At 39.7% G+C, this 17168-nt stretch overlaps 1 protein-coding gene across 10 annotated transcripts in view; it reads right to left on the bottom strand.

Moving 5' to 3' along the window:
- The window catches only part of bbs4 (Bardet-Biedl syndrome 4), a 20028-nt gene extending 2860 nt beyond the window's left edge, over window positions 1-17168 (bottom strand). For 9 of the 10 annotated variants that reach the window (XR_008387673.1, XR_008387672.1, XR_008387675.1 and 6 more), the window contains exons 1-16: window positions 15945-17168; window positions 13446-13488; window positions 11649-11728; window positions 11498-11561; window positions 11154-11265; window positions 10437-10509; window positions 10295-10348; window positions 9527-9654; window positions 6953-7007; window positions 6792-6860; window positions 5201-5353; window positions 4901-5072; window positions 2736-2805; window positions 2506-2650; window positions 1842-2049; window positions 489-628 (exon numbers count right to left, since the gene is read on the bottom strand). Coding sequence is in view for 2 of the 10 variants with exons in the window: in XM_053641463.1 (XP_053497438.1) it covers window positions 495-628; window positions 1842-2049; window positions 2506-2650; window positions 2736-2805; window positions 4901-5072; window positions 5201-5353; window positions 6792-6860; window positions 6953-7007; window positions 9527-9654; window positions 10295-10348; window positions 10437-10509; window positions 11154-11265; window positions 11498-11561; window positions 11649-11728; window positions 13446-13488; window positions 15945-15971 (1587 nt within the window). In the remaining 8 variants the exon portion in view is untranslated. The remainder of the gene's footprint in view (window positions 1-488; window positions 629-1841; window positions 2050-2505; window positions 2651-2735; window positions 2806-4900; window positions 5073-5200; window positions 5354-6791; window positions 6861-6952; window positions 7008-9526; window positions 9655-10294; window positions 10349-10436; window positions 10510-11153; window positions 11266-11497; window positions 11562-11648; window positions 11729-13445; window positions 13489-15944) is intronic. The other variant, XR_008387679.1, reaches the window with a different exon arrangement.

The following is a 17168-nucleotide window of genomic DNA, read 5'->3' as shown; positions in this document are numbered from 1 at the left end:
AGCATGGTGCTTTACATTAATGTAATGCATATTTGCATGTAAGTATCCATAAGGACATATTTATTATAATTTCCAAAAATGATAAGTATAAACATGTTTTCCATTACATTAGAAGTCATTTTCTACGTATTAAAACCCTGTCGGTGTTAATGTGCTTAAAACAACACAGCAAGGACTATAAGCCATTTCTGTACACGTCTAAATCATTCCTGAGCGCGTGTAGTAACTCTGATTGAACGTATTCACACTGTGTGACATGTTCGGATTTCTCCAGGTTCAGACTTGATTAATGATGAGAACAAAAAAAAACCAAAAGCTTGAACGTGGCAGACTCTTAAGAACCGAGTAAGCATCCGAGCAATAGTTTTACAGAGAGATCATAATGTAAAAACTCTTTGTACAAACAATATGCCTACAAAAATAAATATACTATACATTTCATAGGACACAAATACTCTAGGAAGCTTACACACACACACACTGTTTACCAAGCTCTACTCTGCGACTGCTCTGGGCTTGCTCTTTGTCTTCTCCTTGGATTTGGGAAGTTCTGCTGCTTCATCACCTTCGTGTCCAGCATCTCCTTGAGGCTCAGAGGGGGGTGCTGGTGCACTCTGCACATCTGGCTCTACACAGGAAATAAGAACGTTAAGGATGGACAGAACCTGAGAGCAGCAGCGGCTGGTGTCCAGAGATGGTGGAGCTGGATGACCTTGATAATGACAATCTCAAACAAAATGAAGTCTCCTTGTCTTAAGCTATAGGCTACTATCTAGTAAATCTTTAGTCCATCCATCTATCCATCCATCTTCTATACCGCTTATCTTTTCAGGGTCACGGGGAACCTGGAGCCAACCCCAGGGAACATCGGGCACAAGGCGGGGTACACCCTGGACAGGGTGCCAATCCATCGCAGGGCACAATCACATACAAACTCACACACCCATTCGTAAATCTTTAGTAACACTGTAAAAGGCAGTTAGAGACGCAACAGTCATCCAGCATTGAGTCTAGCAGTTTTAGATGTACCTTTGTTCAACTGTGTTCGATACAGCAGGTGTATTTTCCATGTGCGAGGGTTGCCAGGTTTCAGAAAACATTTCCAGCCGAACTACACCTCAAAAACCACACAAAAGACCTAAAACTAGCCCCCAGAAAATCAAAATGGAAAAGGAAGACAATTTTTCTCAGCTTTTGTGTGGGAGTATTTCACATTTCTGATGTACGGACAATTTTTGCTTTTTTTTCCGGAAAATTATTGGATTTAATGCCAAAGATTTTGCTATAAAACAATATCTTGGCAGCCATCGGGGTATTTAAAACTAGTCCAATTTGGAAACCCTGACATTAACTGTCCGTCCGCTGCTTGTTTCACAAGCACAGGGCAGCGTGATTCCTGGCCCAATGGGACTCTGTTGCAGTTCTCATTTTTGACCACAAGGTGCAATAATAACTCTATGGAAGCTGAATGGAGCAGTAAGAGCTCTGACCCATGACTGCAACATCTAGAAACACGAGCAAATCAATATTTGATATATCTGTGAAATAGTCATTGTTATTCACTGGTCATTCTAAAGAGTTAATTAGTATTCCAGTGGAATTTGTTTTTTTTAACTGTACACTATACGTTACATTATTATTTGTAAAACAATAAATATTAAGAACACAGCAACAAAGTGCAGTACTAGTGCTTGTACTTAGATCTAATACCTTGACACAATTTTTCAGCTGGTTTAATCCATGAACGTGTCCATGAGCCACTTAAAATCTTAGTGTGATTTGAAACATGTCCGACTCAGGTTCATATAAAATAAATGTACCAGTATGCTGAATTGTTATACCTGCAGCCAGCTGCATGCTTTTGCTGTAACCTGCAGCAGACGACATGGCCTGACCCAAGGCTTGATTAGAGCCCAGGGGCTGCTGGGAGGAGGACTGCTTGCTGGAAGATGAGCGCTGGCTGCTCTTGGACTCTTTGCCAGGTTTCGACCAGAATAAATTGTCCCCAGCCTGAAGGGCTGCACCCATTTTATGAGCCATCTCTATGAGCTGTGGAGAAAGCAGTGCCATGTGCACTGTATATGAATGCAGTGAACTCTTGCTTTAACATGAGTTAAGTAATGCTAATGGACTGGCTAATTATACTGGCAAGGGAAGACAGGACTAGATGTGTGAGTCCCTGGTTTCTCTAGACTGATAGTTCACATTAGCTACCTGACATGAGGATATGATTTCTGAGATGAATTTAAAACCATTAAACGGGTACACGATAAGAATTTGAGTACAGTAAAAATTAATTACTTATTGAGTTCAAGCCTAATTAATCACTACTCAGAAACATTTACAAATATAATATTCCCAAATAGTGTTTCTAATTCAATACTAAACACTGCTGTTTATTTGTATCTAAGTATTTCATATTTTCTAGTGTCCTTCACTTATCTACAGTATGAGTGGCATTATATCATCCCAACTCTGAGCTGTATTTGTGTAGTGAAGTTCTACCTCAGGGTCAAACTCAGTGTTGCTGTTGCGCTCTATCAACGTGTTGACTTTTTTCTCCATCTCCTGGTACTGCTCTAGTGCTGCCTTCTTGTCTCCCTGATTATACAGCAGCACTGCAAAATTCAGATTCACCAGAGGGTTGGACCTGGTAGAGATACAGAAAACCAGAGACAGTGTCACCTTCGGATAGCCTGTGGAAATCAGCTGCTTCGAAAATTTAGAAGACTTACTCATCCAGCTGAACGGCTTGTTCGTATGACCTGCGCGCATTTTCTACGTCGTCCAAATTGGTCAGGGCGACTATCACAAACCAAGACATGAACAACTATTAGTCAACACCTAGGCCTATAGAGCAAAACAAGACTATGAGAACGTTCTATTGATCAGATTGCTCAGAACTCGACAATAAATAACCAGCGCAATACAACAACACAGTACATACGTAATGGAAATTTTAGAGGCTATGCATTGTAGAGGTCGACCGATATACTGATTTGGATGGTACCTACCTGTCGATACTGATTAATAAATCGTTTTAGTTTTTTTAAATCGATACTGAATGAAAATATAACACTCAAAGTAATATATTGCTGAACTTTATTTTAAAAATAAACAGTACTGACTGTACAATGAAAATGTTTTTACTTTTTTAAAATGAAATAAATAAATACATATATATATATATATATATATATATATATATATATATATATATATATATATATCTATCTATCATCTATCTATATATATATATATATATATATATATATATATATATATAAACTATTAACTATTAATAAATATTAAAATAAATAAGACATACATCCAAACTGAACCAAAAAGTAACGCTCCAAATAACAAATAACGAATAAAAAACGTGTCAAATAACACAACAAAATCCGTCTGCGGTAGTTTTTATTTCGCCTCTAGAGGTCTCTCTTGTACTGTATAACGACAGCGGACCCTTCTCAACCGCTCTCGCGACGGGCGAAACTGGGAAAAAACTATCGGTGTGGATTTTTGCCTATAACCGATAGTTCCAGCAATGGGTTATTGGTGCTGATTAACTGATCAATTGGTCGACCGCTAATGCATTGACAGATTAGCTCAAGTGCTGTCTAGTTAAAACTGCTGAAGTTAACCAATTATTCCTGTATTAATCAATCAGAAAACTTCTGTGAAATAATATCTTTGAGTAGGCTATAAATGAACAGAAAGTCTTTCAAATCTCCACGTTGCAGCCAATCTGCCTCAGTGGTCAACATGTTCTGACATGCTTTTCTGCTCACCATGGTTGTAAAGAGTGGTAAATCTCTGTTGAGTCTGTGTTCACTGCAGCCTCAAATTCCTTGCCAAGGCCATATCTCCATGCAGTTCCAGCCTGGTTTCCCACTGAAGCTAAACAGGGTTAAGCCTGGCCAGTAGCTGGGTAGGAGACCTCCTGGGGAAAACTAAGGTGGCTGCTGGAAGTGGTATTGGTGAGGCCAGCAGGGGGCACTCACCCTGTGGTCTGTGTGAGGCCTAATGCCCCTGTATAGTGATGGGGACACTATACTGTAAAAACAGCACTATCTTTCGGATGAGACATTAAACCGAGGTCCTGACTCTCTGTGGTCATTGAAAATCCCAGGACACTTCTCATAAAAAAGTAGGGGTATAACCTTGGGGTCCTGACGATATTCCCCCATTGGCCCTTCTCTATCATGGCCCCCGAAATATCCCCATCTCTGAATTGGCTGCATCACTCTCTCCTCTCCACTAATAGCTGGTGTGTGGTGGGCATTCTGGTGCACTATGGCATCATCCAGGTAGATGCTACACACTAGTGGTGGTTGAGGAGATCCCCCCCCTACAATGTAAAGAAAAGCGCTATGTCTAGAAAAGCGCTATGTAACTGTATTCCTGTTCTTGGCTGACAGGAGCAGTTGTCTTCTGCTGTTGTAACTAATCCACCATGTGTTGTGCGCTCTGAGATGCCATTCTGCTCACCACGTTTGTAAAGAGTGGTTATTTGAGTTACCGTAGCCTTCCTGTCAGCTTGAACCAGTCCGGCCATTCTCCTGTCCATTCTCCACTCTGGTGAGCAGAAAGGCATCTCAGAACACGCAACACGTCGAATCTTGAGGAGGATATGCTACAACAGCAGAAGACCACATCAATTTCCACTCCTGTCAGCCAAGAACAGGAAACTGAGGCTACAGTGTGCACAAGGCTCCCCGGAGACTTGTGTGATCTTATGTTGCATAATGACACTGGTTATTGCATGTTGTTCTTGTGTAAAAATGTATGCAGAAGTAAGCTTGATTTAATTTGATTAGACCTACACTAACACCATTTTAATCTTTTTCTCCCTCTATTTAGATTAGGAAGGAAGAAAGTAAAGAGGTGTCAATACCTGCGAGTAGCATGTAGAGCTCTCCCATGCGTGTATGCAGGTTAATGGCAGCACTGAGGAAGTGGAAGGCTGAGGCGTACTGCTGCATGGTGAGATGCACCAAACCAAGATTATACAAGACCTTCCAGTCAAATGGAGACAGGTAGTTTGCTCTCTTCAGACAGCTTATAGCCTGAGAAACAAACAAACGGGGGAAAGAATGAGGGGAAAAAAAGCACGACAAAATTAAGAAGGCAGAAATCATTAGTGTGGCATCATAGAAATATTTAATGACACAAGGTGAAAAACTCTAAAGCTCACAGCTACATATTTCTTTTTGCCGAAGAAGCACATGCCAATGTTGTTCCAGAGTGGGGGGCTTTCAGGCACAGTGAAAGCTGCCACACGATACTTATTCATGGCCACATCGAAATCCCCATGTGTCTGCATCATGCTTCCTGCTGCCAGGATGGCCTGGGGGAAAAGACACCCACTGAGTATATTACGTTTAAATTAAAAGGCAAGACAAGTTGCAATCAAAATTATTCAACCCCCATTGCAAATCAGGTTTATTGTCAAAATTTACAGACTTTCAGCTGTTTGCAATAAACAAATCAAACAAAAACAATTAAAATAGTTCAACACAACGAATGCTTCAAGTGGTTTCCCCAAAGTCAAATGAAAATGCAACTTATAATGACTTCTCCAGTCTCAAAATTAATTCAACCCCCTGAATAGAATCCCTCACAACAGCACAAATATGCAAAACAGGTGTTGTCTGAAGCACACACCTGATGCAACTAATCAAGGGCTTCATTAGTTGCACCAGGTGTGCTTGAGCTGGAACACACGAAATACCTGGACGGGGTGGAAAAAGGAAGCCATCAACAGCTGCAATCAGATTTCTGAGAAGGCAGGTTGTGAAAAACCCTCGAGTGACTGCAAAAGACCTGCAGCAAGACTTGGTGGCAACAGGCACTGAGGTTTCAGTGAGCACAGTAAAGTGCGTACTAAACACAGAAGGTTTCCATGCCAGAACTCCAAGACGTACACCGCTACTGACCAAAAAGCACAAGAAAATTCAGCTCAAAATCATATAAATAAGCCACAGAAGTTTTGGGATTCTGTTCTGTGGTGCGATGAAACAGAACTTTTCAGCACGATGGATCAGCGGTATGTCTGGAGGAAGAAGAATGAAGAAAGAACACTCCACAGTCAAGCATGGTGGTGGCAAGCTGGGGCTGCTTTGCATCCTCTGGCACCGGAAACCTGCAGCGTGTGGAAGATAAGATGGATTCACTGGAGTATCAGGAAATCCTAGCAGAAAACGTCATGCCGTCTGTGAGGAAGCTGAAGCTTGGGTGTCAATGGACCTTCCAACAGGACAATGATCCCAAGCATACCTCAAATTTCACCAAGGCTTGGTTGCAGAAGAAGTCCTGGAAGATTCTACAGGGCCATCACAGTCACCTGACTTGAACCCCATAAAAGATCTCTGGTGGGATTTGAAGAAGGCGGTTGCAGCACGCAAACCCAAGAATATTACTGAACTGGAGGCCACTGCTCATGAGGAATGGGCTAAGATTCTTCATGAACGCTGCCAGAAGCGCCGCATCTCATTTGCAGCAGGTCATAACAGTAAAAATGGTGCTCTACTAAGTACTAAAGATGCTTGCCATGAAGGGGTTGAATAATTTTGAAACTGGAGAAATCATTATAAGTTGCATTTTCAGTTGAATTTGGGGAAACCACTTGAAGCATTCATTGTGTTGAACTATTTCAATTGCTTTTGTTTGATTTGTTCATCGCAAACGGCTGAAAGTCTGTAAACTCCGACAATAAACCTGATTTGCAATGGGGGTTGAATCATTTTGATTGCAACTGTATAACTTGAAATGTAAGTTTTTCTGACCTTGTAATTGTTTGGGTCATATGTCAGAGCATTCCCAAGATGTTCGAAGGCCCTCTGATATTTTCCGAGCTAAGAAGAAACACAAACATGTTATGAATTTGAAATATGGACCATCCAAGGCGACATTAGGTTTCAAGCCCAGGCTGCCTGCTGAAACTGACCTGCATATACAAGAGTCCCAGTGTGGTCAGCAACTCTGTGTTCTCTGGGGAAAACCTACAAAACACATCAACTGCAAGGATGATGTATCCACAAAAAAAAAATATATATATACAATATATACCTACATACATACAGTGGTGCTTGAATGTTTGTGAACCCTTTAGAATTTGCTATGTATCTGAATAAATATGACCTAAAACATCATTAGATTTTCACACAAGCCCTAAAAGTAGATAAAGAGAACCAGATTGAACAAATGAGACAATGTCTCAAGAAAATGATCAAATATTACATATCTGTGAGTGGCTAAAGTACATGAACCTCTAATATTAGCAGTTTAATTTGAAGGTGAAATTAGAGTCAGGTGTTTTTAATCAATTTGATGACAATCATGTGTGAGTGAGCACCTGTTTTATTTAAATAACAGAGATCTACCAAAGTCTGATCTTTATAACACATATGTATAGAAGTGTATCATGGCACGAACAAAGAAGGTTTCTGAGGACCTCCAAAAAAGAGTTGTTGATGCTCATCAGGCTGGAAAAGGTTACAAAACCATCTCTAAAGAGTTTGGACTCCACCAATCCACAGTCAGACAGATTGTGTACAATTGGAGGAAATTTAAGACCATTGTTACCCTCCCCAGGAGTGGAGACCAACAAAGATCACTCCAAGCGCAAGACGTGTAATAGTCCATGAGGTCACAAAGGAAAGAGGAAGAACGGAAAGAAAGAAAGAAAGGAAAATGCTGCATTCCAGCATAAGAACCTTATCCCATCTGTGAAACATGATGGTGGTAGTATCGTGGTTTGGGCCTGTTTTGCTGCATCTGGGCCAGGACGACTTGCCATCATTGATGGAACAATGAATTCTGAATTATACCAGCGAATTCTGAAGGAAAATTCCAGGATATCTATCCGTGAACTGAATCTCAAGAGAAAGTGGGTAATGCAGCAAGACAACGACCCTAAGCACACAAGTCATTCTACCAAAGAACGGTTAAAGAAGAATAAAGTTCATGTTTTGGTACGGCCAAGTCAAATTCCTGACCTTAATCCAATAGAAATGTTGTGGAAGAACCTGAAACAATCAGTTCATGTGAGGAAACCCACCAACATCCTAGAGTTGAAGCTGTTCAGTACTGCGGAACGGGCTAAAATTCCTCCAAGACGATGTACAGGACTGATCAACAGTTACCGGAAACGTTTAGTTGCAATTATTGCTGCACAAGGGGGTCACACCAGATACTGAAAACAAAGCTTCACATACTTTTACCACTCACAGATATGTAATATTGGCTCATTTTCCTCAATAAATAAATGACCAAGTATAATAATATCTTCCCATTTGTTTAATTGGGTTCTCTTTATCTACTTTTAGGACTTGTGTGAACATCCGATGATGTTTTTAGGTCATATTTATGCAGCTATATAGAAAATTCTAAAGGGTTCAAAAACTTTCAAGCACCACCCTATAGACCATGTGAAATTTAGGTAAATGGAAAATGACCAAACGCTTTACTACATACTGTCGACACAGATAAAGTGTTTTCAACTACAATGGTGTTACAATGACATCATTCTTAACATATCTTTCTTCTCATTCTTAATCGATCTACTTTCAATCCTAAAATTTGGAACAGGTCTGACCTAAATATTTTGCCATGAATATCGAGGATGTTAATGCAACCTCGCTCGCTCTGTAACAACCAAGACATTCGCCATTTTCTGCCTAGCAGCATTATATTTGTCTTCTACTTTCTCTTCTCGGTGCAGCCCATCTCAGCAAGCTGTTAGTTATTCATTTTGGCTCGGAGGAAGAACAGAGGGAGTACGGCTCTTTCTTCTATCTCTAGTGTAAATGAGCCGAGGAAACTGAGGTTTCTTGCTTCAGGAGAAGCCCGGCACTGCTCATTAAAGCAGATCAACATTACTAATTCAGCCGCTCTACAGGAGGGCCATGGTAAAGATGAGGACACATACTGTGCTCGCAGCAGCTCTTCTGCCTCCACGTATTTACTCTCCTAGAGTTCCTCTGATATCTGTGCCAGAGAATACACTAACAACCTCAACAAGTTATTTCCTAAAGTCAATAAAAGCAACAAAAAAAAAAAAATCAAACAACGTTCACTAGGGTGGTAAATACCACTGATTCTTTTGTTAGCTATATCCAATCAACGTGTGAAATCCGTTTAAGACGTGACTCTGATATTTAAAGAATCCTCGCTTAAAGCTCTCAAAAATGTTCTTTCTTTAACAGTCAGCCTGTAAATGTGATTAATTACAGCCACTGCTCTGCGTCTCATCCCAGCCTGCTGTTTTTCCCTAAAGCGTTGACTTTATCTGCCACCACCACTTGCTGTGAATCTCTAAGAGGCATCTGAGGTTACGCTCATCACAAAGCGCCTTTGATCATGTGTCTTCTGGGTCACAGAAAACAAGGCTCAGAGCTAGAAAAAGATTTGGTTGAAAAAGTTAACATCTGAAACTGCACTGCACTTTGGCAATGCCAATGGACTTGTGATACAGTATAGCAGAACCCGACCAGAGGCGTTAAGGCAAGAACAGGCTTACTCCACTGCACTCTTATAGATCTCAATGGCCTTCTCTGTGTCTCCCTGTAGCAGATAGCTCTTTCCCAGCATCATGTAAGTCATGTCGTGCTTGTTAAGCTGCAGCGCCGTGTTTAGATGCTCCTCAGCCTGCATACAAGTCAGAGGGTCAAACTTGAAAGCAGCCACAAAACTACACTAAATACGATAATCAGTAATCCATATGTTAATTATAAGTTATATATATATATATATATATATATATGTATACACACACACACAATCTATATGGCCAAAAGTATATGGACACCTGACCATCATTTAGTCCCACTTTGCTAGTATGATGACCTCCACTCTTCTAGGAAGGCTTTCCACTATATTTTGGAGCGTGACTGTGGGAATTTGTGCTACATTCCTCCACAAGAGCATGAGTGATGTCGGGTGAGGAGGTCTGGGGTGCGGTCGGCGTTCCAGTTCAGTGTTCAGTTGGGTTGAGGTCAGGGCTCTGTGCAGGACACTCGAGTTCTTCCACTCCAACCTTGGCAAAAAATGTCTTCATAGAGCTAGCTATGTGCACAGGGTCATCGTCATGCTGGAACAGGTTTGGTGAAGGGAAACTGTAATGCTACAGCATACAAAGACATTCTAAACCATTGTGTGCTTCAGACTTTGTGGCAAAAGTTTGCTGAAGAACCACATATGGCTTGTGGTCAGGTGTCCACAAACATTTGCCCATGTAATGTAAACTGACTAACCGAAATTACAACCCAGAACACCGGGACCAACTTACACTCTTGAAGTCCTTGGTGTAGATGTAGCAAACTCCGAGATTATGGTTGATCTCCTGCAAATAAAGTGAAATGTCACTTTGTGCTACAGAGTAAACATTTCAGAGTTGTGGGTAATAGTTTAGAAGTGCTAGGAACTTTTACCCAGTCTTTCTGATTGAGTCGAGCCGCCTCATTGTAAACCTCAATGGCAGCCTTATGTTTTCCTAAGAGAAAACTGAACACACACACAACATTACTTTCTTTCTGGCAGAATCTACAAATTTTCACAAAAAAACAAACAAAAAAAAACAAGACATACACTACTAGTCAAAAGTTTGTGGACACTCGACTGAAACGTTTCTCATGATGTTAAAAAGCTTTTGATCTGAAGGTGTGTGATTAAATGTTTGAAATCGGTGTTGTAGACAAAAATATCATCGTACCGACAGATTCATTTCTTTCATTAGAAAACTAACGTTTTAGTTACAAAAAAAATCTTTATTTAAACGGACGACTTGGAGCGAAATATTCCGAAAAGCAGCCGATAAGAGTCCGGCGTCGGTGTGAACTCCTTTAATACTGTTTAAAAAGCATCTCGGGGGAAATTCCTCAAGAAATCGGTCGAGAAAACGCCAAGAATACATTTCTGGAAATTCTAGACAAAAGGGGCGTCTACTTTGAAGATGCTAAAATATTAAATTATTTTGATTTATTTATTTATTATTTTTATCACAACATAATTCCCATAGTTCCATTTGTGTTACTCCAGAGTATTGATGACTTTTCTTTATATCTTTATTATTCTAAAATGTGAAAAATAAATAAAGAATGAGTGTGTCTAAACTTTTGACTGGTAGTGTATCAACACAGGATGCTTACAGGGAGCGAGCCACTTGTTTGAGGTTGTCTGAGCTGGTGGGGTTGAGGATGGCACAGCTCTGAAACAGCTCTAGAGACTGCTGGATCTTCCCCTCTACACGTAGGATCAGAGCTACACACACACACACACACACACATTACCGAAGGGAACTGTCATTACAGACTTAGAAAAGGGTGCAGTAGTAGTAATGGATAGTAATAATGGGTGCCCATCACACATTAACCCTATTTATTAAAAAAAAAAGTGTTTCCTGTAGGTTATATTCAAAAACACTGAAATGTCTGAAACCACAGCAGCAACATTGAGCGACATAACGTAAGAACTGCATGTAGTTAGAGGTTACCTTGGACATATATGGCATATTCACACATGCCCTGAGTCTCCTGCAGCTGCTCTTTTATAATCATCTGAGAAGATATGAAACAAATTCTACACAATGAAGGAACAAGGATGACAGAAGTTGAAGAAGCTGCCAGAAGAAGAAGATCTCGCACCTTGCACGTCTCGTAGTCTTTACGGATGTAGTGTAGATGGATGAGCCAGTTCCTCCTCTCTAGTATCGGGAGCTCTGGGGCTGAGAAAAGAAATATAATACATTGTATATATAAACCATCACCAAATCTCCAGGTTTATTAAGTTACATTAGTGTGACCTTGTGATATAACCATGTGCAACCAGCCTGCTGCAACAACATATTAGGTAGCAATACAGCAAAGGTATTTTGTTTCAATATAGTAACCTATGCATGATTTTGTGCCATTTCAGGTCACACTTCACCTTAAATGTCGGGTGAGAATAGAAAAAGAGAGGGAGTTCAAAATGTTTTACACGAGGAGAACTGGTTAAACATAAAAAAAGGACAATAATCTGTGTCTTATTTGCTGCTTATGCCACTGTGCCTAGTCTCAGGGTCTCACTGCAGGAGAGCATGTACAGCTCCCAGTGCTCAATCCTAAAACAAATGGAGCTTCCACACTCCAGGTACACCTGCGTATTACTTAGCATGCTCACAAGCCTGCTGGCAAAATCTGCTCCCAAGCCGTTCTATATCGGGACAGACTTTTCTCTTCGAGCTTTAATCCTCTTCAAACCAAACCAGTGCATGAAAAATCAATAAACAGCACCATCCACAGGAGAAACTGAAGAATGACAGTCAGAGCGAAAAGGTGATAAATATTACTCAGACTATGCATTCAGTTACAACTGTACCTGGGGGTGATGAGTGTCAGAGTAATAAATTAAAATACACACAAAAAAATAAATAAATAAAACAGAACCGAAACTATTAATCCCCTATATTCCTCTCCAAACTGCCATTAAATTACAGAAAATCTGTTGTAAAAACATTATCAAATGAACTTTCTGAAACATTGACCTGTAGTCTTCTGTGATTTTACAACAGATGCAAAAGGAAAATTTGCACCCCATACTGTTGGGATCAATTTCTGGGACCTATTTCTTTCCCCCACTCACATGGATGTGTCTCTGTAATCTGATTTTGCATTGAATGACAAAGCCAGTAGAAATATATATATATTTCTATTTCAAAAATATACATATATATATACAGAATAAATATGCATATATTTTGAAAGTGGATCCATGCATACACATCATTTTAAAGATACAAATATCTGAAATTAAACATAAATGTTTCATTTCTGCACTCTTGTTATCAGATTTAAACATCCAGTTGCTTATATGACTGCACTATATTATATTAGGCCTATATATGCTTTTGTCTAACTACTTATACACAGTCAAACCATGTCTCTAACCTCATGCACAACTATTATAAAAGGTGCAAAAATTCACCGATGCACAAGAAGGCAACACGATACATTAAGAGCTGGGGGGGGGGGGGGGTAAACTTTTGAACAGGATGATCGGTGTGAATTGTTATTATTTTTGTTTAAAGATCTCATTTGAATCATTTAGTACTGCCCTTCAGAAGCTACATAAGATATTTACATGTTTCCCAGAAGACAATAACAATTTACATCGATCATCCTGTTCAAAAGTTTACACCCCCCTGGCTCTTAATGTATCGTGTTGCCTTCTTGAGCATCAGTGAACGTATCTTACTCATCTTACCAAGCACAGTACACTCTACAGCACCCTCAAAAAAGAGCTTTCTAGAGCCCAAATTAAAGATCACGTCTTTCTGGAAGTGCAACGGGTCCATTCAGCAGGACCATAATGTTAGAAATGATCTCTCTTAATGTTTTCAGTTAGCTCACAGCATGGGGTAGCACATGAACAGCTCTGAAACCTGGACTTCAGGTACATACCTTTTTTAGGACGGGCTTTCGTGGCCACAGGTAGCGAAGCCTCCTAAAGTCAATAAATAGATCAAAATATCAAAAATACACTGTAACACTAGATACACATGAATACTATATGAATACTCCATTTCGGTTACAAATACCATAACCGTCACTGCTGTTAATGACAATTTAATGACAATCAATCAGCTTAGAACCGTGTAAACACTCGCAAGAAGAAATAAAAAATCTCGTGTAACGTCACCTTCCTGCCAGTAGATTTCTGACAGTATGTGGTCTTAAAAACAAAGGCTAAATTATTCTCCATATTGAAGAAGTAGAAGAACCAGAAGAAAGAAATCTCTCACACATGCTTACCTTGTCATAAACACTATCTACTGACCAAAGAACAAAACGTGATCGAAAAAGATTGCAATCATTTTTATGTCGAGTGTTTTCAGTTCTACAGAAACCCATTATAGTGCGGTTTAATGACCTTAAAACACACTTCAGTAATCAGAACTACTGTCTACTATCAAAATAATGACTCCTTAAACTAAATGTAAAGCATATTAAGCTCAGTTTTATCCTGGATAGGATTGTAACAATCCAGAGTTTATCCCAGGAATCCCTGGCACGAGGTGGGAATACACCCTGGATTAGACGCTGTTCCCATTCAGACACCCTTCAAAGCTAGGGGCAGTTTTCCTACTGGCATGTTTTTGGGAAACCCACGAGGAGTAGGGCTGTGCCATATCGTATCGTCCATGATGGGCAGTGGTGGCTTAGCAGTTAAGGTTCTCGGTTACTGATCGGAAGATCAGGGGTTCAGGCCCCAGCACTTCCAAGCTGCCACTGTTGAGCAAGGCCCTTAACCCTCACTGCTCCAGGGGCGCTGTATCATGGGTGACCCTGCACTCTGACCCCAACTTCCTGACAGGCTGGGGTATGTGAAGAAAAGAATTTCACTGTGCTCTACTGTATATGTGACCAATAAAGAGTCATTATCATTATCATGATATATTCCTCCCCAATAAGAATTGGTCCTCCTGCGATATTAATGATACAGCCGATGACGTGTTTACACGCCGCAACGTGGGCGTCTCGCACTTAGAACGAGAACAAGCACAGAGGGAGGCGAGGAAGAAGAATTAATCCCCAAAAAGGCGCTTCCTCCATAGTACGGAAGTGGTTCGGATACAGAGTGTCAGATGTGAATCGAACGCCTGTGATTTGTAAAGTGTGGAAACCCATCAAGCAATAACACCGACCCCTGTACGCTGATGTGACTAGTGGCCAAAAAGATATGACTGAATGTCGAATGTTACAATTTTCCTAGCGTTACCGCTAAAAATTTACCATGAAATATCACGATATAATCCGAATCGGCCATCCCGAATGTAGAGAACATGCACAGAGACACACAGCGTGTGTAACCCGAGCTCAGGATCGGACCCTGGAGCGGTGAGGCTCTTACATTTTACAGTTAGTTTAATGGCATCGTTATTTTCAGACTGGACAGTAGTTATGATTAATAAAGCGTGATAAAAAATGTGGTCCTTCTGGGTCGCTGTTCGAACACCTTGTTGAACACATTAAGTTGTTCATTAGCCTATAATAAGGTTCGAATGGGAATACGCTTAACTGTGATTTATATTTAGTTTAAGGGATTATTATTTTGATAATAGACAGCAGTTCTGGTGCATAAAAAAAAAGTGAGTGAAATTTTGTGTGTATATGTGCCTTGTTTTAATATATTAAGCCAGTGGTTCCCAAACTTTTCCAGGGCAAGGCCCCCCAAAAGGCATTAAAATTTGACCGAGGCCCCCCTTTTGCAAGATGTCTTTAAAACACATTAAAAATACAGACTTCTGAACATATCCCCCTTTTTTTTTTTAAATTAATAATTACATCTTTACATTACATTAGGAATTGATTGTGTGTGTCTCTGAGAGTGAGAAAGAGAAAACATACATTTATTTATTTTTCACACCAAATTGTTGAGGCCCCCCGGGCGCCCCCTGGCGGCCCCCACTTTGAAAACCACTCTATTAAGCCATGTTAAGCTTATTAAGAGGCCAAAAGGCTTAAAGTGAACACGACTGTGTTCGTTTTTATGAACTATTTTGTCCTTTGAGGAGTAGATGGTGTTTATGACATTAAGGTGTGTGTGTGTGTGTGTGTGTGTGTGTGTGTGTTTGTGAGAGAGATCTGATGTAGCTTGGCCATTGTTTTGCTACATTAAGCCACGTTTTAGGACTTCCCGAAGTAAACACTAAGTGCAGCTGTTCCAGAAAACTAAACAGACCAGGTGTAGATGTTCATGTGAGTGTTATTACTCCCTTATTATTTCCTCTGAAAGCAGAATTTGTTGCTGTGCTCGTGCCTCGCGCTGTGCTGCTCACTACAGCCCCAAAATCAATTCGCGACATGATAAATACATGAATTATCTACTGACTGCACTTTAGAACGTACAAAGTAAACGGACAACACGTGTTTAAACCAAGGGTTTAATGAAATCCTCACCGTTTTGACGGTCTCGTCGTCAGCCATCCTTTCGTGCAGCAGATTATAAGGACACGCACTTCCGGTTTCTCACAGCGCCACCAAACGCACAGCCGTTACTAAGGCAACGCTCTACCGACAGCGCAGTGTAGAAACGGGTGGCGTTATGTGTGATGTTATGTTAAAGTATATTATAACATTATGTTATACTATTAGATTTATATTCGTTTTTCGAGAATATTCAGTTTTAATATTTAAGTACTCCTAAACATGTTGTCAAACAGTTACAATGGTGTGTGTAAAACAATAAGACGTTTAAGTTGGGATACAAATATTAACATGACCTAGGAACATAAAAATATACCAGGATGAATATACATAAACATATAAAAAAAAAATACCAGGATGAATATACATAAACATATAAGAATACAAGGATGAATGTACATTAAGATATAAAAAAAAATACCAGAATGAATATACATAAACATATAAAAAATATGAGGATTAATATACATAAACATACAAAAATATACCAGGATGATACATAAACATACCAAAATATAACCAGATGAATATACATAAACATACCAAAATATACCAGGATGAATATACATGAACATACCAAAATATACCAGGCTGAATATACATGAACATACCAAAATATACCAGGATGAATATACATAAACATACCAAAATATAACCAGATGAATATACATAAACATACCAAAATACGCCAGGATGAATATACGTGAACATACCAAAATACGCCAGGATGAATATACGTGAACATACCAAAATACGCCAGGACGAATATACACGAACACACCAAAATACACCAGGATGAATATACGTGAACATACCAAAATACGCCAGGATGAATATACATGAACACACCAAAATATGCCAGGATGAATATACATGAACATACAAAATATACCAGGATGAATATACATGAACATACCAAAATATACCAGGATGAATATACATGAACATACAAAATATACCAGGATGAATATACATGAACATACCAAAATATACCAGGATGAATATACATGAACATACCAAAATATACCAGGATGAATATACATAAACATACCAAAATATAACCGGATGAATATACATGAACATACAAAATATAACAGGATGAATATACATGAACATACCAAAATATAACCGGATGAATATACATAAACATACAAAAAATACCAGGATGAATATACAAGAACATGCAATTCCTCCTGC

Source organism: Ictalurus furcatus, chromosome 14 (genome assembly GCF_023375685.1).
Source record: "Ictalurus furcatus strain D&B chromosome 14, Billie_1.0, whole genome shotgun sequence".
In the NCBI taxonomy this organism is placed as follows: domain Eukaryota; kingdom Metazoa; phylum Chordata; class Actinopteri; order Siluriformes; family Ictaluridae; genus Ictalurus; species Ictalurus furcatus.
The sequence above is the reverse complement of the archived record's forward strand: the minus strand, read 5'-3'. Positions and strand labels throughout refer to the sequence as shown.